Source organism: Muntiacus reevesi, chromosome 6, assembly GCF_963930625.1.
Source record: "Muntiacus reevesi chromosome 6, mMunRee1.1, whole genome shotgun sequence".
NCBI lineage: Eukaryota > Metazoa > Chordata > Mammalia > Artiodactyla > Cervidae > Muntiacus > Muntiacus reevesi.
Window position 1 is genome coordinate 28,631,484 of NC_089254.1, and position 21,834 is coordinate 28,653,317.

Sequence of the window (21,834 nt, forward strand, 5' to 3'; positions counted from 1 at the left end):
CCTCATGCAATGTGTCTAGAGCCAAAGGGACTCCTGAAAACAATTCTGTGCATTTCCACCATTTTATAAATAAGGACTAAACGTTAAGTCTTAAGAGGTTGATTGACTTCTTTATGAAGGCTTGAAACTTAGGTCCTTGAGCCAAGTTGAGTTATATAGTGATGAGTTAGAATGAGCCACTGAAGCAATAAATTCAGACAGGCAGTCACAGTAGTAGTTAACATATCTGATCTCCTTCAGTGTGCTGGGTTTCTAAAGGCTTTGTGAAATCCACTTTCTCATTTCATCCTTTGAACAGTAACATGATATAGGTATTTCTGCTATTCCCAGTTAAAAATGAAGAAACTGAGAATTGGAGAGAGAAGTTGCCAGGAAATTACATGATTGGTCGGTGGAGCAGAGTCAGAATTTTTATCTTGAACTAGAAGCTAACTTATACAAGAAAGAGAAGATACAATGTCAGGATGCACAAGCAGTTCAGTGTTTGGGAACCATGATGTTTGTGACAATAGATTAAAAAAGGTAGGCAGAGATCAATGGGATGTTACATATATTTGATTTGTTTTTGTTTTTGTTTTTTCTGCAACTGTAGGAAATGAGGAACCATTGGAAGTTTCAGCTAATAATCAGATGGTCACCTTTTCATTTTCAACCATTTGATATTTGTATGGAGGACAGATTTCTAGGGAATAACTTTGAAACCATTTAGCAAAGACAGTAGGAACTTTTGGTAAGATCCTAATAAAACAGAATTTGTAAGGTGTATTTGGGACCAGTTTAAGAGATGTCTGTGTAATAAAATTAACAGTAGTTGGTGACTGATTAAATGTGAGAAAAGAGATGAAAGGTATCAATGATGACTACTGCAGTTGAAATGAAGAATTCAGGGAAAGGATGGATATAGTGTGGAATGTCTGTCTCCCTTCGCTTCTGTTGATTTTGCTTCTTGTGGTTTGGAGCTCTTTTGGTAGGTACTTACATGTCACTTAAGTGTTACAGCTTCTTGGTGGAGTGATACTTTTATTATTATAAAGTACCCTTCCTTATCTTTAGTAGTAATTTTTATCTTACCGGTCTAGTATTAGTATACTTATTCCAACTCTCTCTTTGCACAGTATATCTGTTTTCCATCCTTTTAGCCTCCTCATGTCTTTGAATTTAAAGATAGCTTCTCTTAGATAGCATATAGGTGTGTCATTTTTTAAAAATCTATCCTGTCAGTTTCTGCCTTTTGGAGAGTTTAATTCATATTTAATCCAATTACTGATAAAGACTTCTGCCATTTTAGTATTTGTTTTCTATTTGTCTTCATGTCTTTTTTGTTCCTGAGTTTCTCCATTGTTGACATTTTGTGTTAAACAAATACTGCTCATGTTATTTTAATTACTTTGTAATTTCTTTTAATATATATAGGTATATGTACCTATATAGGTATAGGTATGTATATATGTATGTGTATATATTTATATATATATATATGTTTTATATATATATGTAATTTTCTTAGTGGTTCCTGCTTTGGGTATTATAGTTCACATCTTTTAACAGTCTAATTTTGATTAATACCAACTTTATTTCAGTAGCATGCAAAAACTTTCTCCTACGTAGTTCTGCCTCCACTTATACTGTTCCTTTCACTGATTACATCTTTGTATATGGTGTACCCCTCAACACAGATTTATAAGTATTATGCAGTCTTGTTTGAAACTAGATAAGGGGAAAAGAGTAAACAATGCATTTATACGGTCTTTTGTATTTGTATAGTTTATTCATCTGGCATTCTTTATTTTTTTATGTGTATTCTAGTTATCATTTAGTATCTTTTCATTTCAGCCTGAAGGACCCACCCCTTTTAACATTTCTTATAGGTGTGACAGGTTCCTTCAGTCTTTTATCAATCTGGAAACATCTTAGTTTTGAAAGATATTTTTGCTGTATATAAAATTCTTGGTTGATAGGTTTTTTTATTTCACCTCATTGAATATATCATCCTGTTGCTTTCAGACCTCCATGATCTCTATGAAAAACAAATCAGCTGATTTTCTTAATGATGATCCTTTGTAGGTGATAAGTCACTTCTCTCTTGCTGCGTTCTAGATTTTTTATTTTTTTTTTAACAGTTTGATTATTATGTGTCTCAGTGTGAATTTCTTTTTGTTTAACCTACTTAAAGTTAGTTGTGGTTCTTCCATGTGTATATTAATGTTTTTTTATCAAATTTGGGGAATTTTCAGACCAGTTATCTCTCCCTCTTTTCTGAGAGACTTTGTGTGCATGTTGGGGCTCCCTTAGCTCTCAGCCAGACAGTGCTCATTCTCTTCCTTCTTTTGTGGAGTCTCGAAGGAAGGTAGGCCCTATAAATGAGAGCTTGGTTCTTCTCAACCTTTCTCCTGAGTATGTTCACAGCCCTAAACATGTATGTTGCTTCTACCTTCCAAGGAGTTATGTCAGAACTTTTTAGAGCCCCTATGGCTATCTCATACCTCTGAGCTTTTTAAAATTTTTTGTTTATTTTATTATTTGGCCCAAGTATTAGTCATTATTTCAGGTATCCATGAAGTTAAAATACTTGTCTGTAATTGTTTTAGACAAACACATGCTCTTCTGTATTCCTGGAGGAAGACTTTTTGCATTGGAGCACTTCCAAGGGATGTTCACTGCAGCAGTATTTTAAGTCCTCCAAAGAAGCAATGATGATTCTTTGGGAAAGAAGTTTTGAAAGGGCTCTCACTCTGTTCTGCTCCCTCTGGTGGCTACCAAGCTGCTGGGAAATGGTAAATGGAACTAGCAAGTTAAATCACCATAAAACTTGCTATTCTTATCAAGATTTGGCCATTTTCCTTATAAAACACTCCTGAGTTACAGGAACCCTTGATTAATTTCCAGAGTCTAAGTGAGTTGATTTGATTGTTTATTTTTCCCCCAGTTTTCTGAGTCTTTTCACAGAGGAGTTAAGTTTTGGTCACCGTTTTTACTGATATTGCCTCTTGCATATTTTGGGGAGGAATTCCCCTTTTATTTCTGAGAATTATAAGGATTGGAAAGTTAATGAGTTCTTTTTGTGACATGTTGAATGATGCTTTCTATGGCACATCTGGGAGATCAAATTCCTATTTTAGGACTGTATCCTGATGTAGCCATCCATTTTTAGATGATAGTTAAAACCTTTAGAGTAGATAAGATTGCCTTTTTAAAAAGTATTAATAAGGAAATGACCAAAAGGGCTTCTCTTGTTTGAGCAGATAATTGCTGAAGGAGGAAATGAAAAAATTCTCATGATGTAGATTGATGTCTACAAATTTTATGGTCTCAAATCTCAGCCAGTCTCTCAGAATAGCCTATCAATCTTACTCTTTTTTTCAGCTTTCACATTACTTTAGTAATTATCTAAACCTTCTCAAGTCTTTTTTTTTTAAGCACATTATTTAACAGTTTTATTTTAAAAATAAAGTCATTACACTCAGCATCAATAATAATGATAACAGCCATGTGGCTCATAGGTTTCTAAATATTTTCACTCTCATACTTTAGCACCCTCAAGTCTTCCTATCTCTCATTACTCCCACTTAACTTTCCCTTATCTGTCTTCTACTTTAAGAAAACTTAAGCCACATAACTTCTCTCAAATTATCATTTCTCCCTCTTTTAATTTACTTTTATCCCCAGTTAATGATAGGGGAGAATTAAGTGTACTTACTAAAAGAAGGGGTGTCCAGGAGGGACTGATAGGACCATCCCAATAGGCATTGGAGGGATCCAGGGACTACAGGTTTCTCAGTTTGAATAATTAGGTTTTAAGAACAAATCAAAATACAGTTTCTGTAAAGTGAGTTATATATGAAAGTCTGGAAAGAAATTGTATAGATGCTACAGATGGATGTTTGATGAAGTTATCCATTGAGCAATGGGTGTGTTTTTTGCTTTGCGATAACAAATGCCATACATTTAAAAATGTCCCTGTAGTAGGTTGAATTGTGTCTCCCAGAAAGAGAGACAGTTCCTACTCCATAGAATTTGTGAATGTGACCTTATTGCGAGATAGTTCTTTGCAGATGAGATGCATTAAGAGGAAGTTATAACTATGCCGGGTGCCTAGCATTTAGGACCTAGTGGGTGTTAAATCCAGTGACGGACATCTGTATAATAAAGAGATGATATACAGGGGGCAAGACCATGTGAAGGCAGAGGGAAACATTGGAGAGCTGCACCTACAAGCCAACCAATGCCAAGGATTGCCAGAAGTCACCCACAGCTAGGAAGAGGCAAAGAAGGATTCTTCTCTAGAGCCTTTGATGGGAGAATTGTGCTACTGAGACCTTGATTTTTGGCATCTAGTTCCATAACCTGTGAGAGAGTGAATATCTGTTGCCTTTAAGCCACACAGTTTATGATTTTTTGTTTTTGTTTTGTTTTTCATACTAGCCCTTGAAAACTAATAAAATTTCTTAGCTCACTCTTGGAATTATTTTAATTGGTAAATATGCAGATATGTTATCGAATGACAGGCTTTGACAAATATTCATAAAATGTGTTTTTTACATTGTATTAGCTTAGGTTTGAGGGTAACATGAAAATGAAGTTATAGGTAGGACTCTGACAGCTAGATAATTGTCTCTCAATGGATTACCTCAAATAAATAAAATTTAAAAGATGTTTTATTCCATTCATCCCTTCAGATCTATGATTCCATTTGAAAATCTCAGCTAATTTTTTTCTGAGAGAAATACTGTTATATCATGTTAGGAAATAATCTGCATAATTTCTAAGTTTGCATCTTTTACTTACATCCTTTTTATATGTATAAATATATATAGTAGTGCATATATATACTGTATTTGAATAGTCGTGTCATACAGCATGGCATTTTATTAATAATCTAGATAAAATATGCAGGTTTTTTATATTCAATTTATTAAACCAAAGTCGTTTTGGTTACATCCTTTAGATTTTCTTAGACAAAAAGAAATTTGAAATTTCTTCTTGACATGCTTTTGATACTTGAAGATATTTTACAGATCTTGACCCATTATAGATCAACTGTAATTTACTTTTTGAATTGTGCTTTACCTTTTTCAAGATTATATCTTTATTAGTTTTCTACTGCTCCCAAGACAAGCTATCACAAATTTAGCAGCTTAAAACACACTTTTTTATGTAGCTATTTAAGTCCGAAGCCTTAGTAGGCTTAGCTTGAGTCCTCTGCTTAACATCTCACAAAGTTGAAATCAGGGTGTCGAATTATTAGAGAAATGCAAATCAAAACCACAACGAGATACCATTTCACGCCAGTCAGAATGGCTGCTATCCAAAAGTCTACAAGCAATAAATGCTGGAGAGGGTGTGGAGAAAATGGAACCCTCTTACACTGTTGGTGGGAATGCAAACTAGTACAGCCACTATGGAGAACAGTGTGGAGATTTCTTAAAAAACTGGAAATAGAACTGCCATATGACCCAGCAGTCCCACTCCTGGGCATACACACTGAGGAAACCAGAACTGAAAGAGACACATGTACCCCAGTGTTCATCACAGCACTGTTTATAATAACCAGGACATGGAAGCAACCTAGATGCCCATCAACAGACGAAGGGATAAGAAAGCTGTGGTACATAAACACAATGGAATATTACTCAGCCATTAAAAAGAATACATTTGAATCAGTTCTAATGAGGTGGATGAAACTGGAGCCCATTATACAGAGTGAAGTAAGCGAGAAAGATAAACACCAATATAGTATACTAGCGCATATATATGGAATTTAGAAAGATGGTAATGATAACCCTATATGCAAGACAGAAAAAGAGACACAGATGTATAGAACAGACTTTTGGACTCTGTGGGAGAAGGCGAGGGTGGGATGATCTGAGAGAATAGCATTGAAACATGTATATTATCAATTGTGAAACAGATCGCCAGACCAGGTTTGATACATGAGACAGGTACTTGGGGCTGGTGCACTAGGATGACCCAGAGGGATGGGATGGGGAGGCAGGTGCGGGGGGAGGGGGGGGGTTCAGGATGGGGAACACATGTAAATCCATGGCTGATTCATATCAATGTATGGCAAAAATCACTACAATATTGTAAAGTAATTAGCCTCCAACCAATATAAAAGCCTCTTGATGAAAGTGAAAGAGGAGAGTGAAAAAGTTGGCTTAAAGCTCAACATTCAGAAAACTAAGATCATAGCATCTGGTCCCATCACTTCATGGCAAATAGATGGGGAAACAGTGGAAGCAGTGTCAGACTTTATTTTTGGGGGCTCCAAAATCACTGCAGATGATGATTGCAGCCATGAAATTAAAAGATGCTTACTCCTTGGAAAGAAAGTTATGACCAACCTAGACAGCATCTTAAAAAGCAGAGACATTACTTTGCCAACAAAGGTCTGTCTAGTCAAGGCTATGGTTTTTCCATTGGTCATATATGAATGTGAGAGTTTGACTGTGAAGAAAGCAGAGCGCCAAAGAATTGATGCTTTTGAACTGTGGTGTTGGAGAAGTCTCTTGAGAGTCCCTTGGACTGCAAGGAGATCCAACAAGTCTGTCCTAAAAGAGATCAGTCCTGGGTGTTCATTGAAAGGACTGATGCTGAAGCTGAAACTCCAATACTTTGGCCTCCTGATGCGAAGAGTTGACTCATTGGAAAAGACCCTAATGCTGGGAGGGATTGGGGCAGGAGGAGAAGGGAATGACAGAGGATGAGATGGCTGGATGGCATCTCAAACTCAATGGACATGAGTTTGGGTCAACTCCGGAAGTTTTTGATGGACAAGGAGTCCTGGCATGCTGCGATTCATGGGGTCACAAAGAGTCAGACACGACTGAGTAACTGAACTGAATATAAGTAAATGAAAATATATATATAAATAAAAGCAAAAAAAAACCAAAACAAGATATCAGGGTGATGAGTGGGTCATGTTCCCAACTAAAGTCTTTGGGAAAGCATCTGCTTCCAGACGTATTCACACTGACAATCAAATTCAGTGTTCACTGTTGTAGGATGTTGGTCCTTGTTTCCTTGCTGTCTGTCAGTGGGGGCTAATGTTTGCTCCTGGAGGTGACCCACATTCCTTCTCATACTTTCCATGTGGAAACCACCCCCATCCCCACTCCCAGCCAGCAGCAACAGGTCAGGTTCTTCTCACTTCTAATTTCTCCTGCTGCATTTTTCTGACTCCAGCTGAAGAGCTCTGTCTGCTTTTAAGAACTCATGTCATTAGATTGGGCCCACCCAGATAATTAAGAACAGTCTCTCTATATTAACCTTTTTAAACTTAGTCACATCCCTTTTGCCATGTGATAAAATGTATATACAATTCCAGGGATTGGGACACAGGCATCTTAGTAGGGGATTCAAGAGGGAGAGGACATGTGTATACCTATGGCTGATTCATGTTGAGGTTTGACAGAAAACAACAAAAGCCTGTAAAGCAATTATCCTACAATTAAAAAAGGAAAGAAACGTACGCACAATTCCAGGGGTTAGGGCACAGGCGTCTTTTTAGGGAGTTGGGGCATTTTGCTCACTGTAAGTATCAATAACTAATATCAACAGTTTTGATAACTAGTTGCATTAAGTATAAGTGTTAACCCTACTAAAATAATTAATGAAATCTAAATATAAATACAAAAAAAGATACTGTAGTTAGTGTAAGAACTCTGTCTCTCCTTATATTTATATTTTATAAAGTATAATGATAATGTTTGCCAGAGAGGTAGGAAATTAGAAAATTGTCTTCTTACACCACAGAAGATACACTTTTCTGTAGAAAAAGGTTAATGAACTGAAATGTCATTCCCCTAATGATACTTGAATTGTACAACATAATTTACTTATTTTGAGATTCTAGCTAACTTTTATTGCTTGAAATTAATTGGATATCAACACCACTTGGGAGTAGACTAGAAAGTCCACACAAAAACCATGTCCCCTTCATTTCTCATTTATCTTAGAGTTTGGTACTGAGTAGCTGGGGACTTGAATTCCTGTCTCTTTTCTTACCAATAGTTTCATGTGCTTAACAAATGACTCCCTCAAGATAGTGGATGCTTCTTAAAGTTGGAGACTCTGACTTGTTCATTTTTGTATCACCAATACCTGTCATACTGCAGTTGTTCCAAATATTGTGTTGGAGCAACACAAATATTAGGTTGGTACAAGCATATTTGTGGTTTCAGACCATGAATTTTAAATCATTATAACTAGGCTCAGACACATTTTTTTAATACAAAATTGGAACCATTACAGTCAACATATAATGAGAAGTAAGTTTGTTTATTCCTGTATCATAAAAATCCATGCTTCGGGATTTGGTGAACTCTTGGAAAGGATTTGGCGAACTCTTGGAAAGTATTGTGCCTCCTGCTGGTTGAGGAAGCGTTATCCCTGCAAAAAGTTGTTGAGATGCTTGAAGAAGCATCAGTTGGTGAGTGCTCAAGTGAAAGTGGCAGATGAGGGAGAATTTTGTAGCCCAGTTTGCTCAAGTTCTGAAGCATTGTTTGTGCAACATGCATATCAGGCATTGTCTTGGAGAAGAATTTGGCCCATTATGTTGACCAGTTCTAGCTGCAGGCATTGCAGTGTTCAGTGCATCTGATAGATTTGCTGAGCATACTTCTCAGATGTAATGGTTTTGCCGGGGTTCAGAAAGCTGTAGTGGGTCAGACTAGCAGCAGACCACCAAACAGTGACCATGGCCTTTTTTTGGTGCAGATTTGGCTTTGGGAGGTACTTTTGGAGCATCTCAGTCCAACCACTAAGCTGGTCGTCACCAGTTGTCTAAAATCCATTTTTTGTTGCTTATCACAATCCGATCAAGAAATGGTTCCTTGTTGTTGTGTAAAATAAGAAAAATGAAGTGAAAGTTGCTCAGTCATGTCCAACCCTTCGCAACCCGGTGGACTTATTTATACAGTCTATGGAATTCTCCAGGCCAGAATACTGGAGTGGGTAGCTGTTACCTTTTCCAGGGGATCTTCCCAACCCAGAGATCAAACCCAGGTCTCTCCCCCATTGCGAGCAGATTCTTTACCAGCTGAGCCACCAGGGAAGCCCAAGAATACTGCAGTGGGTAGCCTACCCTTCTCCAGGGGATCTTCTTCACCCAGGAATCAAACCAGGGTCTCCTGCATTGCAGGTGCTTCAGAGTGACAATTTTTTTTTTCATTTCCGGTCAGCTCATGAAGCACCCACTTATCGAGCTTTTTCCTTTTTCCTTTCCAATTTGTTTCAAACGTCGCCGTTGAGTCCTTCGGCAGGTTCTCAGTGCAGTTTTAAGAGCCTGACGATTGCTCCTACCTGGCTGTTGTCAATTTCCGAGGGCCAGCCACTGCACCCCTCGTCTCCAAGGCTCTCTCATCTGCTTCACAAAACTTCTTGAACCACCGGTGCACTGTGTGTTCGTTAGCACTTCCTGGGCCAGACACGTTGTTAATGTTATGAGTTGTCTCTGATGCTTTACTACCCATTTAAACTAGAATAAGAAAATCGCTCAAATTTGCTTTTTGTCAAACATCATTTGTCTAGTCTAAAATATAAACAGTAAGTAATAAGACATTAGCAAAAAGAAAAAGCGAGAAATGCACATTAAAATGATGTATAATGTCACTACGTTTATTTAAAAATGTATTCTAGTATCAGATGGCAAAATTCAACAACGCAAAACCGCAATTACATTTGCACCAGTCTAATACTTTTTGAAAAATAACTGAGTTCGTGAATAAATACCACAGCTAACAAATGTTTATTAAACAGCCAGTGTGTGCAAGTTGGTCACCCATTGATTCAGTATTTACTGAATAAAGCTCATGCCTTCAAGCCATCACTACCTGATATCTTTCTGATTATTCTTGGTTATCATTGCTATAAAAGAACAGAGGTCTCTACCACAGGTGATTTAATACAAAATACCTGAATTAGAAATCAGGTGTCTTGAATTCTGCCCTTTTATTAATTAATTGGATGATTCCCAAGCAAAAGAATTTCTGAGGCTCAACTTACCTATAAAATGAAAATGTAAAATAAGATCCTTTAAATTTCTTCCAGCTTTTAAATTTGTACACTTTGAATTTTTATTTTGAAATAAAATGGGAAGCCTGAAAGATAAAGGAGTTCAAGATTGATCCTAAACACAAACCCTCATTTAATTGTTTTTTGGTCCTTGCCTGAGTGTTAGCATTCATAAAATGCTAGTCATTTTGCCTTAAAATTTAACTGGCTTTATTTATTCCTTAAGGAGTTTATCCATTCACTTAATTTTTCTATGAGAAGAGAAAGGAAATTTCAGTGAATCAGACGCAATTCTTTTTTAAATAAAAACAAACACATAAAGAAGAGGGGATAATATCTGACACTTGAACCTGTAGATTTTTCTATTGGTCAGTCAAAAGCAGGGCCAGGTAAAAGAAGTCAGCTGAATTGAATTTTCTTATTTTCTTAAATTCTATTATCAGACTGGGAAGATAGTGCTTCTTTCCTCTAACTAATAATTTTAAGGAGACCAATAAAACTAATAGTTTATCCATTATAAATGTCATGATATATCAATTAACTAAATTTTTATGTGCCCCTGCCTATTATACATAAAAATGGAATCATTTTTTTCTAAAATACAGAAGTAGTTACTTCCAGTAGAACTGTCTTATAACTTAAAGAGAGAACATTTAAGGATCACTGTGTCTACCAGAACCTAACAGTCTGATTCTGCAAGATCTAAAAACTATATTAAATTTGAAATATAGTGTTTGCCCCACTCTCATTTTTTACCTTGTGAAGAAACTCAGTACACTGTAAAATTATTAACTGATTTTATTTGTAGTAGTTTCCAGGTATTTCCTGCCTCTGGGCGTTATGTCCAAAACTTTGACAATAGTTTTTAAGGAAGAGTGGATATGAGCCTTGATATTATGCAGTTATAACTGGATCATCTATTAGAAACCTTCTTATTTTGTAGATAGGGAAACTGAGGAAACAGTTTTATTTTCAGTTCTGAGCAGAATCAGGACTTTAACATAGTCTTTTATTCCCAGTCATGTGACTTTTCTCCTATACTGCACTGGGTGTTTGGTGGCATTTTGAAATAGAAACAAAGTATTTTGCAACTGTTGAAAAGTTAAAAGTGTAGTATGACCAGAAGAGAAATTATTTTAAATGATAATTTCATTTAGATAAAGTGAATTGCTGTTTAATTTACTGTTTTTCTGTTTAGGTGAAAAGAGATTTGAATGTCCGGAATGTTCTAAAAGATTTATGCGGAGTGATCATCTCTCCAAACATGTCAAAACGCACCAGAATAAAAAAGGTGGTGGGACAGCTCTTGCCATTGTTACCTCCGGAGAACTGGACTCATCTGTTACAGAGGTGCTTGGCTCCCCAAGAATTGTCACAGTTGCAGCCATTTCTCAAGATTCAAACCCAGCAACTCCCAATGTTTCAACCAACATGGAAGAATTCTGAAGTTATTTATAATAGAGACCTCTAGTGCTGCACTTAAGTTTACACACCTTTGAAAATCTGGAAATGGGCTGGCCAAGTGGATTACAGAGTAGGAAATCATGGTTTCATTCTTGGCTTCTTTAAGTATTCCAGGATTTGGGGTCAGCACATGAAGTGTTGAATTTTTTAAAATACAAAAGCAAACTGATATACTGGAAACAGAAAAGTATTTCCTCCATATTATGTACGTTGTAGTTATTCGGAGATAGATCACATAATCTTTAAACTGAATCTTCCCCTCTCTTAACATCATGTGTTAACATGTTTAAAAAGACAGACCTCAGTAGTTTGCAGACTGGACCTTAATTGGACTTGTTTTCTTTGAAAGTACTTTGTTATAAATTCAGTCAGTAATACTTATGTGGATTTTTTTCCCCCAATATTACAGAAAACAGATAGTTAACTGATGATAGAGATAATGCTTTATTTCCTTAGCTTGATTTTTGGAAAATGAATTGAAAATAGTTTTGGCCGTCTTTTCTAAATATTAGAAATTCTTCAACAGTTAAATTAGATAAGTTCCAAAAACAATCTGAGAGGCATCTCAGATCTTTATTACCACTACATTGTAGTAGTGCGTATGCAGACAATCAGTGAAATCGAATTACTTTCTCCATTTGGAGACACAAGAGGAACTTAGAGCTAAACCTTAGGTTAAATTTTAGATTGAAACCATAGGAAAATACTGGGGGGAAAATGGTTAAAACAAAACTCATAATAGCTTCAGAAAAATAAAATGAGGCAACTTAACAGGTATGGTTTTGAAGTTAGGATTGATTATATTCCTAACACTAGGTTGAACCACAAAGTTCGTTTTAAATGTTTATATTGGAAATATTTGCATAGAGTTTAAATTGTCCTGTAGTTTCATATTCTGTAAATATGAGTTGACAATGTGCAAAATTCTTTATGCTTTGACTTGGTAGCCAAAGAAAGAATTATCACACTTTTTTTAAGGCCAGCAGAAAATTATCTTTTAACTACATTATAATTTCTGTTTTCCTCTTTGCTAAAAATTAGCCAATCCCATTTTATTTCTAGCACTGTTTTAGAGGCTGATTAAGAATTTATAACACAGTAATGTCTTTATGTTATGCCAGTAACTGAATTTTCCTTAAGAAGACATCCTAACAAATGTATAACAGATGTGATGCTATGAAACAAGAAGTATTTTTTAAAAATATCAGTCAGTTATAAGTGATTAAAGAAATAAATGTATTTCATTGTTTGTACAAGGATCTTAATAGGAAAGATGGCCAAAAGTTTCATATAAAAAAATTTGGAGTATGCCAGTAGCTTAAATATTAGTAAGATATTTCATATTTAAAAATATATTTACAGTGAATTATAATGCAGTTGGAATTCACCATTTGAAAACTGAAGTTTTTAACTACTTGGTTAATTAACACCATTAGTTTGGGGACTGTTTGAGTATAGGTGTATGTTATTTTCTTGTACATTCTCTATTATTTCAGGAAAAGTACTACTCATGCGAATTCTCTTCCGAAATTGTGATGTTTCTTGTATTTTTGATGAAGGAGAAATACTGTAATGATCACTGTTTACACTATGTACACTTTAGGCCAGCCCTTTGTAGCGTTATATAAAACTGAAGGTCTTTTGTGCTTTCAGTTTGTATAAAAAAGCTTTGAGATTAAAGGAAAAAAAATTTTTACACTGTGGTTATAAATTTCAAGTTTCTTAAAGCTTTTGTAGACTTGTAACAAAGTCTTTAAATTTTAGTTGGATTTTGTAAATTGTTTTGTATATTTTATTTAATGTACTCTTAACAACTGATGTATCTGGCTTTAAAACATCAGAATCAGTTTGTTTTGTTTGGTACAGAGGAGCATTTGGTAGTGTTAATTTTAATTTTATTATATAGGAGCTGAAACATCAAATATATATTTTATCTATCATTATGCTACACAATCAGTGCTATAAATTTTTTTATGCAAAGAAACTTTCCTAATGTTTGAATCATGTTTCCTCAGAGTGACACTTTTTGTTGTTGTTGATACTGAGTGTGAGCTCTCTGCACCATTATTCTATGAACCGTTTTTAATGCATACCTATGTATGCGCCTCAGAAATGGAAGTTATTTTTTAATCAACAATGAGGCCTATTATAAATTTAACAAACTGAATCTGGATAGCTTTATAGCATATAAAGTATATTAATTTGTGTTAGCAGGTGCACATTTCACCACTGAAATTACAAATATTTTGACAGTCTGTTCTGCAAACCATTCTGAATCCACTCTTCTGTCTTATAAGAATCGTAAATTTCAATGTCCTTTATTTGACTCGGTGGGATATAGCTGTTATAAGTAATAGGGCACAGATGTGCAGTAGAGTCTTGTTTAATGACATTTCACTGTTCATTCCCTTTGCCACTGTTATAAAACTTTTCTTTATTGTAATTATCAGTGCAAAGCTATGTATTTATCATGGTAGAACTCCAGTGTTAGAATAGTTTTTTCTTACAGTATACTTTCTTTGGTTAGGTTTGTGTATGTGTTGCTGATTACATTAGAACTTGATGTTAAGTCATTATTTATCACACTCTCATGAGAGCAGTAATAAAAGTGTGTAATCTAGGAGAAAAAGTTAATTTGTCAAACTTAGATAAGCATGATGTTTAGGTCCTATTTTTCAATTTTATAACTGTTTTATTGCAACAATATTTGTATTTAAGTCTTCATTTTAATGCCTTGTGGTGTTTTTTTATGCATGTCACTAAGTTGTCATCCCACATAAATTGATGTGCAGCATAGGGTATTAAATCTACATAATGATTTTAAAACAGAAATAGTTGATGGTAAAATGTAAATGTTTTGCAAAAATTCCTTATAAAAAGTTTTGTAGTAACATTTCACTTGTAAATTTTTTTTTTTTGTAAAAAAAAAAAAAAATGGAAAAAAAAAAAAAAAAGATGAATCCAGAAAAGAACTTGTTTCCCATATCCTAGAATTTAGACAATTATTCTGCCAGCAAAGCCTCTGGGGCTGTAATTGACATTTTTACAGTGCTGATTTGTATAAAATTTGTTTTTTGTGGATTTGGAAATAAAATCATGTACAAGTTGTTGCCTGCAATAACAATTGCAAGTAACCTATTAAAAATTCCCTTGAGTTTAACATGTTTCTTCATTTAATTATGTATACTATAAAGCAGCAATAAATTGTTTGAACTATCAACCTTCTTATAACGATGAACACTGGAAAGTAATGTTCTCACTAGAAAATGTATTGGCAACTCTTCATAATTCCTAGTATTAAGATATGGTCACCATTTCTCTGAACATATCACCAAAGAACACCAATTCAAATTTCATGTTAATTTGTAGCCATTGCTCTAGACATTTATGGAAATTAAAATTTGATTTAGGTACATTTTTTACTTAGATATTTTTAAGCAGTAAATGTTAGGAAATTGTAGGAAGAGCTGAAAACGAAAACATAATTAAAATATTATTTAAGCTTACAGAAGCAGTAAGAAGCAATGCATGCCATGTAGATGCCACAGTCTAAAAGCAAAAGCTATTTGCTTTTCCTCTTGGGAGACCTCTGCAAATCTCATACAGAACCTTAACTGACATAATAAAGTACTGCTATAACAACTTTAGTTATCAGATTTCCAAACCCAGGCTATATTACATATCATCATGTGAGGAGCAGAGGATATTAGGCAGCAGGTAAGTATTAATACTTTGGTCCACAGGATGCCAAGAATTCTTTTTACATCTGTATTAATCAGGGCCTACATTGTGTTTGGGTAGATGCCTTCTATAGTAAAACTGTAAGTTAAATACATGGCTAGTGTAATAATATATGTTTATTAACAGTTCCTGAATCAAAAAACAGATTTATTTTACTCTGGCAAATGACCAGTAAAGAGGTCTTACTAAATTTTTCAAAATATTTGAATCAAACTAGAAATGTATTTCAGTTATTTGAAAAATTCACATTTGGAAGCATCAGGATGATACTATATAAAAGGGATAATGCAAGTAGTAAACTTCTTATGTGGTAGTGCCAGTTTGATTCTTGGACTTCTAGGAACTGCAGTCTCAACCAGGAACCTAGACTGAATCAAAGAAAATACTAAAAAAGTAGTGCTTTTTACCTTATCCTACATAAAACTGTTGATATAATAAGTTAGGAAAGTTGAAGCAGTTCTAAGTGTAACTGTATAATATGGTATAGTTTATAATGCTATTCATGATAACTTCAAATATCAAGAAAGGATTGTATAGCTTGCTTTTTTTTTTTTATTAAGTTCAGATGCTTAAAGAGTGCAGAGACTTCAGATATGTGCAAAACATATGAAATATTTTATTCTTCAGTACATCTAACTTATGTTACTGTATTTACTGCCCAAGAGCTAATGTCTAGTTCACACACAGCCAACTTTGTAATTATGTAGCAGAGTTTTTTAGACACGGTATTCAGTGCTTCTAAAAGTTGCTAATTAGTGTATGTCTTAGGCTATATTCTTCTTCCTTGAAGGTCACAATGAATTTATTTATGGATGCCTGAAGCTGATCTCAAGTGCAAATGAAGGAAGGAAGATCATACAAATATTTGTTTTTGTCTAAGGTAATAGTTTGGCAAATGCTAGGATAATTTCTCCTGGAGGAAAATGTTCCAATTAATAGGGTTTCTGGATTTCAGAATTTTAGTAATCAAGTTTTCCTGTTTAAAGAGAAAGGAATCAATATGCTATTCATAGTACCTTAGCCCAGAAAAGCACTTTATGTAAGTGTGTACATATATATAACAGCTTTTACAATAAGCATTTGATTTAGCAAATGAGTTAGCAAATTACATATATTGTATTGGACTGTACTGACATAAAATCTATTTTTTTTAACTAGGAAAGGTATTTTCATGATAAATCATGCATCACTATGCTGCCCACAGCTAGGTACAAATGCTCAAGCCTTAAGTACATTGTACATTCTCTTGTGAATTCAACCAGGAAAATTCGGTGAAAGTTAAGCAAAATTTTCACATGAGCTTGCAGTGTTTGAAACATTTCATTAAAAATACTGTACTGCAATGAAACAGTAGATGCATTTCCAATGAACAATAATCCCTTTGCCTAATTGTGGCATTGTTTGAAATTTTTTTGTTCAGGGAAAACATAATCCATGGGATTTTTGTTTCCTGTATGCATTTTAATAAAATTAGGTGCATATATAGAGAAAATATAATTTTAGATATATATTAATATAACATTTGGGTTGGGTTGGGAAGTTCAAGCTTCCACATAAAACTACTTTGTCTTTAGAGTTGCTGAAAGACTGCAAGAAATACAGATAGGCATAAATAAACACACATTTCCTAAAATTCTGTATAAAAGATTTGTACCAACAGACTGGTTCCAAATTGGGAAAAGAGTACATCAAAGCTGTATATTGTCACTCTGCTTATTTAACATATATGCTGAAATGCCAGGTTGGATGAAGCACAAGCTGGAAGTAAGGTTGATGGGAGAAATAATAACCTCAGATATGCAGATAACACCACCCTTATGGCAGAAAGTGAAGAAGAATTAAAGAACCTCTTTATGAAAGTGAAAGAGGAGAGTGAAAAAGCTGGCTTAAAACTCAACATTAAAAAAACTGAGATCATGGCATCTGGTACTATCACTTCATGGCAAATAGATGGGGAAACAGAGACTTTATTTTGGGGGGCTCCCAAGTTTCTGCAGATGGTGACTGCAGCCATGAAATTAAAAGACGCTTACTCCTTGGAAGAAAAGCTATGACCAACTTAGCATATTAAAAAGCAGAGACGTTACTTTGCCAACAACAGTCCATCTAGTCAAAGCTATGATTTTTCCAGTAGTTGTGTATGGATGTGAGAGTTGGACTATGAAGAAAGCTGAGTATCAAAGAATTGATGCTTTTGAACTGTGGTGTTGGAGAAGACTCTTGAGAGTCCCTTGGACTGCAAGGAGATCCAACCAGTCCATCCTAAAGGAAATCAGTCCTGAATATTTATTGGAAGGACTGATGCTGAAACTGAAGCTCTGATACTTTGGCCACCTAATGCGAAAAACTGACTTACTGGTAAAGACCCTGATGCTGGGAAAGATTGAAGGCAGGAGGAGAATGGGACAACAGAGGATAAGATGGTTAGATGGCATCACCAACTCGATGGACATGAGTTTGAGCATGCTGCGGAAGTTGGTGATGGACAGGGAAGCCTGGCATGCTGCAGTCCATGGGGTCACAAAGAGTTGGACATGACTGAGTGAGTGAACTGATAGTTTCATAAAACTATCATATCAATAAGCTATTGATCAAAAACCTTATCAATAGTTTCCATAAAACTACATGTTTATCTAGCCCTCCTACTTCTGGATGTTAATTTGCTTCAGGACTTAATGATAGCCATGAATGATAGGCTTGTATTTTGAGTCTCCACTCATTGGGTGAGTACTGAAGGTCTATTTTGTACCAGGTAATCCAGGTGTCAGACCAAGAATAAGACAAAGAGCCCTATCCCCTGCCTTCACAGAGTTCATGCACATTTGAAAGTGCTAAGGGCAAGGGGGACAAGGAAGCTAGAGGTGAGGAGTGCTGGGGCTGGGATTATAATTAGGGGGTTCAGGAAGCCTCCTGAAGTGATGTCTGAGCAAAACGAAGTGAAGCAAGCTTTGCCGGTCAGTATCAGGAGAAACTGAAGGAAGAGGGGTCAGCGAAAGGGATGAACCCTAAGCCTGACTGGACCAGGGCTGAAACACACTAGCCTGGAGGGACCAAAAACGAAGACTGCAGCAGACAGGTAAGAGTTGGCGATGCATCCTTGCCATGGGGGTAAAGGCTTGCTTGCAATGCAGAGGGTCAAGCACCCTGGTGAAAGCAAAGCCATGTAACAGATACCATCCACTGGGAGGCTGAGGAGTGTGAACTTGATTCCTGGTTCTGCCACTTACTACAAAACCCTAGGCAAATTATTTACCAGTTCTTCATCCTCTTTTCCTCTTGTGCAAAATGGAAAAAAATATGTCTCAGGTCTGTTAAGAGGATTAACTAAGGTAACTCTCAAGTCCCTGACACAATAGTGTTCAATAGATAGAAGTTACTATTAATTTTAGGTTAACCCAAAAGGGGGCAGAGAGGATGGAGAAGTTCCAGTTGAAGGACCAACAGGTTGAAAAGTTACTGCTCAATATCCCATTAAGAAATTTCAGTGAGAATTTAAGTGTACATTTTTTTTATCAGACTACCTATGAAGCTAGTTTCTGCTGAGAATTTTATGATGGTCATCTTTTCCAAATGCTAAGCAAAGTTAAAGTTTCAAATCTTAGTTATTTTCTAATTTTAAAATGTTAATTTTGACTACTTACTTACCTAAGTGCAGACAACCAAACAAGTAAGAAGGAAACCGACTACTAAAAAACAGAAATGGCTGCTCATGTGTTGTTCAATAACTTTTTCGGGGACACGTGTGTGGATAATTTTCTATGTCTGAAATCATCTCCTGTGTTTAGAGATACACTTGGTAAGAGGGAGGGGTCATTTGTTTACCTATGGCCGATACATGTTGATAAACAGAAACCAACACAATATTAAAAAGCAATTATCCTCTAATTAAAACTGTAACAAAAAAGATACACTAAAACAAAATGTACCTGAACTTACAGGGCAAAAAGTACTATATACTTAATAGCTCCCTATTAAGTTTGGGCCTTGAACAGAAAATAGTGCATTTTGTGTCCAAAACTTCTCTTATCCTAGACGACTTCATGTCAGACTTGGTTCAGAAAAGAATAAGGTGCTCTACATTTATAAGCTCTAAGCTACTCTAGCTTTTCAGATTCTTTGTGGAATAAGACATAAACAGATAAATTGGCCAAACTGACATCATTCCTTGCAAGGCTCAGAGGCCCCTTCACTAACTTCTGCCCTCCACTTCCAGCGCCTCATGCATTTTTTTACTACCTTAACTGGGCTACAGATCCTGTTCTTAACTCTGACTTGCCCCTTTCATTCCCAAGCTAATCTATAGAACTACTTTTTCCAATCAATTTAGTACATTTAGCACCCATTGTGTTAACCAGGTTCAGGCACAAGGGTGCTGTTCCTCTTTTCTGTAGTAACCTTGCCTCCCTGCATCTCTTCCTTGGCTGGATTTCTTGAGCACCTCAAGATCCCCTTCCCCCGCTCCTAAGATGGGCTGGCCAGCACTTGCAGAGATGGGAGTGCAGTAAACTCACATGTATGGGAAAGAGCCAAGGCTCAGCTCATGTTGGGCCAGGTTAAGATAAACAAGTCTCGAGTTGGAGTCAGAGAGCCAAGAAGTCAGACCCTGGGAGCTAAGATCAGACAAAAGCAAATTACAGGTTAAGGGGAGGAAGTTAAACTCGAGCAGTTGTCTCATACGCTCATTCGTCTTTGAATCATGTCTTTCTAGATGGTTGGCTTGGCTCAAATTGTGTTATTTATTATCTTGCTATGAAATGTGGTTTAATAAATATTTTATTGATAGTAGTATTATTTTTGAGATGTGGAAGCCATAATAAAGTTATATTTTCTGCTGGCAAAATCATTCCTAGCTTGTATAATTTTATGTTGGAATTAAATACATCAGTGATTCATGGTGCTGTGTAAAGGGCAACATGGCTTTGGAAATGTCTGGGTACCGTAACAAGTTTGGAAAACCACTGTTGAAGAAAACAGTATAAAGGCAAAGAGGAAGCTAACTGAATAATGATTCTAGTGCAATTCAACAATATTGTTAATAGTTACAATTTTAACTATTTTATGTTAGCTTATTCTTTATCATGTTTTTATAGGTATATGTGGTGAGTATGTGTATGCATGTTTGGTGAAGCATCATATTAATATATAATATTTCTAATTACAGTTTATAAGTCAGAATCAAGTTTATAAGTTACTGTGGTTTTGTAGTAGAGTTGCTTCCTCACCCAAACCAGGATCTAATAGAAAAACCTGTAATCGCTTTCTAAAATCCAGATGAATGTCACAATTATCTTGAAATGTTTTGAAAACTACAGATGCTTAGATACTGCTTTTTTCCTCCAGAGCTCCAGATATGTTTCTAATGAGTAGTCATGTTTAAAAACAACTGGACTATATGATTGTCTTTTACTTTTTTCTAGTTTGTTTCACTTTTCCTATTTCATATTCAGTGCTCTCATTTCATTTAGTTTATGTTCTCTAATTTCTCTATCTCTTCTTTGTTTTTGATGTTCTTTCTCAAGTCTTTATCAAGTGTAGTAGAAAAGCTTTTGTATACATATATATATATGTATAATATATAAATATTTTAGAAAACATGAATTTTTGCCTAACTAAAAAAATTATGACATTTTGATCCCTCTTGTTTGACTTAGTAGGAATAGAACCCTAGATTTCTTATTAAAAAAATAGATATGCAGCAAGCAACAAAGGTTTACTGTATAGCACAGGGAACTAGAGTCAATATCTTGTGATAACCAGTGATGGATAATATTTTCAAAAATAATGTATGTGTATCTGTATAGCTGAATCACTTTGCTGTGCGCCTGAAGCATTGTAAGTCAACTATATTTCAATAAAATATATATATTTAAAGTAATAATATAAAGAGGAAAAAGAGCAGTCTCTGTAAATGTGTCCACCAATTAGATAAGTAATTGGGAATATTTTTATTCTTGGGTCCAATTGTAAATGTAGACTTTGACATAAAATAGGAAAAGAGAAAGGGTGAACCTGCCTAGAGAATTTTATTAAACTGATAATTTTGCAGATCTAAGATATACTCTTCTATATTTTTAGGAAAAATATACCTTGTTTACAAAATGTTTTTAAAATATTTTCTTTTAAATGTTATTAAAATCCACGATCTTAACAAATTCTCTGAAGAACTGATGCAGTGAGAATAAATGTGGCAATCACTAGTGAATACATTTAAATAAAATATCTGCCTTCAATTTATACATTTTGTTCTAATAGAAATACTGATTAGGCTTGTGATTTAAATATTTATGCTTCTTACTAAATATAAAATGTCTTTTAACTCTGGCATTGTTCAGAATACCCTCAAAGTAATTATGGTCTCTCTAAAAATATCAAATAACTCTCTGTTGTTTTTTTTTTCTTTTTGTTTTGTAGGTGAGCTGTTAGTTCAGTTCAGTCGCTCAATCATGTTTGACTCTTTGTGACACCATGGACTGTAGCACGCCAAGCTTCCCTGTCCATCTCCAACTCCCAGAGCTTGCTCAAACTCACATCCATCAAGTTGGTGATGCCATCCAACCATCTCATCCTCTGTCGTCCCCTTCTCCTCCCACCTTCAATCTTTCCCAGCATCAGGGGCTT

The 21,834-nt window shown here is 35.3% G+C and overlaps 1 protein-coding gene across 2 annotated transcripts in view; it reads left to right on the forward strand.

Moving 5' to 3' along the window:
* The window catches only part of SP4 (Sp4 transcription factor), an 82,753-nt gene extending 68,142 nt beyond the window's left edge, over positions 1 to 14,611 (forward strand). For both annotated transcript variants that reach the window (XM_065939404.1, XM_065939405.1), the window contains exon 6: positions 11,210 to 14,611. In XM_065939404.1, the coding sequence (XP_065795476.1) occupies positions 11,210 to 11,457 (248 nt within the window). In that variant the 3' untranslated portion in view covers positions 11,458 to 14,611. The remainder of the gene's footprint in view (positions 1 to 11,209) is intronic.
* The last annotated feature ends 7,223 nt before the right edge of the window (positions 14,612 to 21,834 follow it).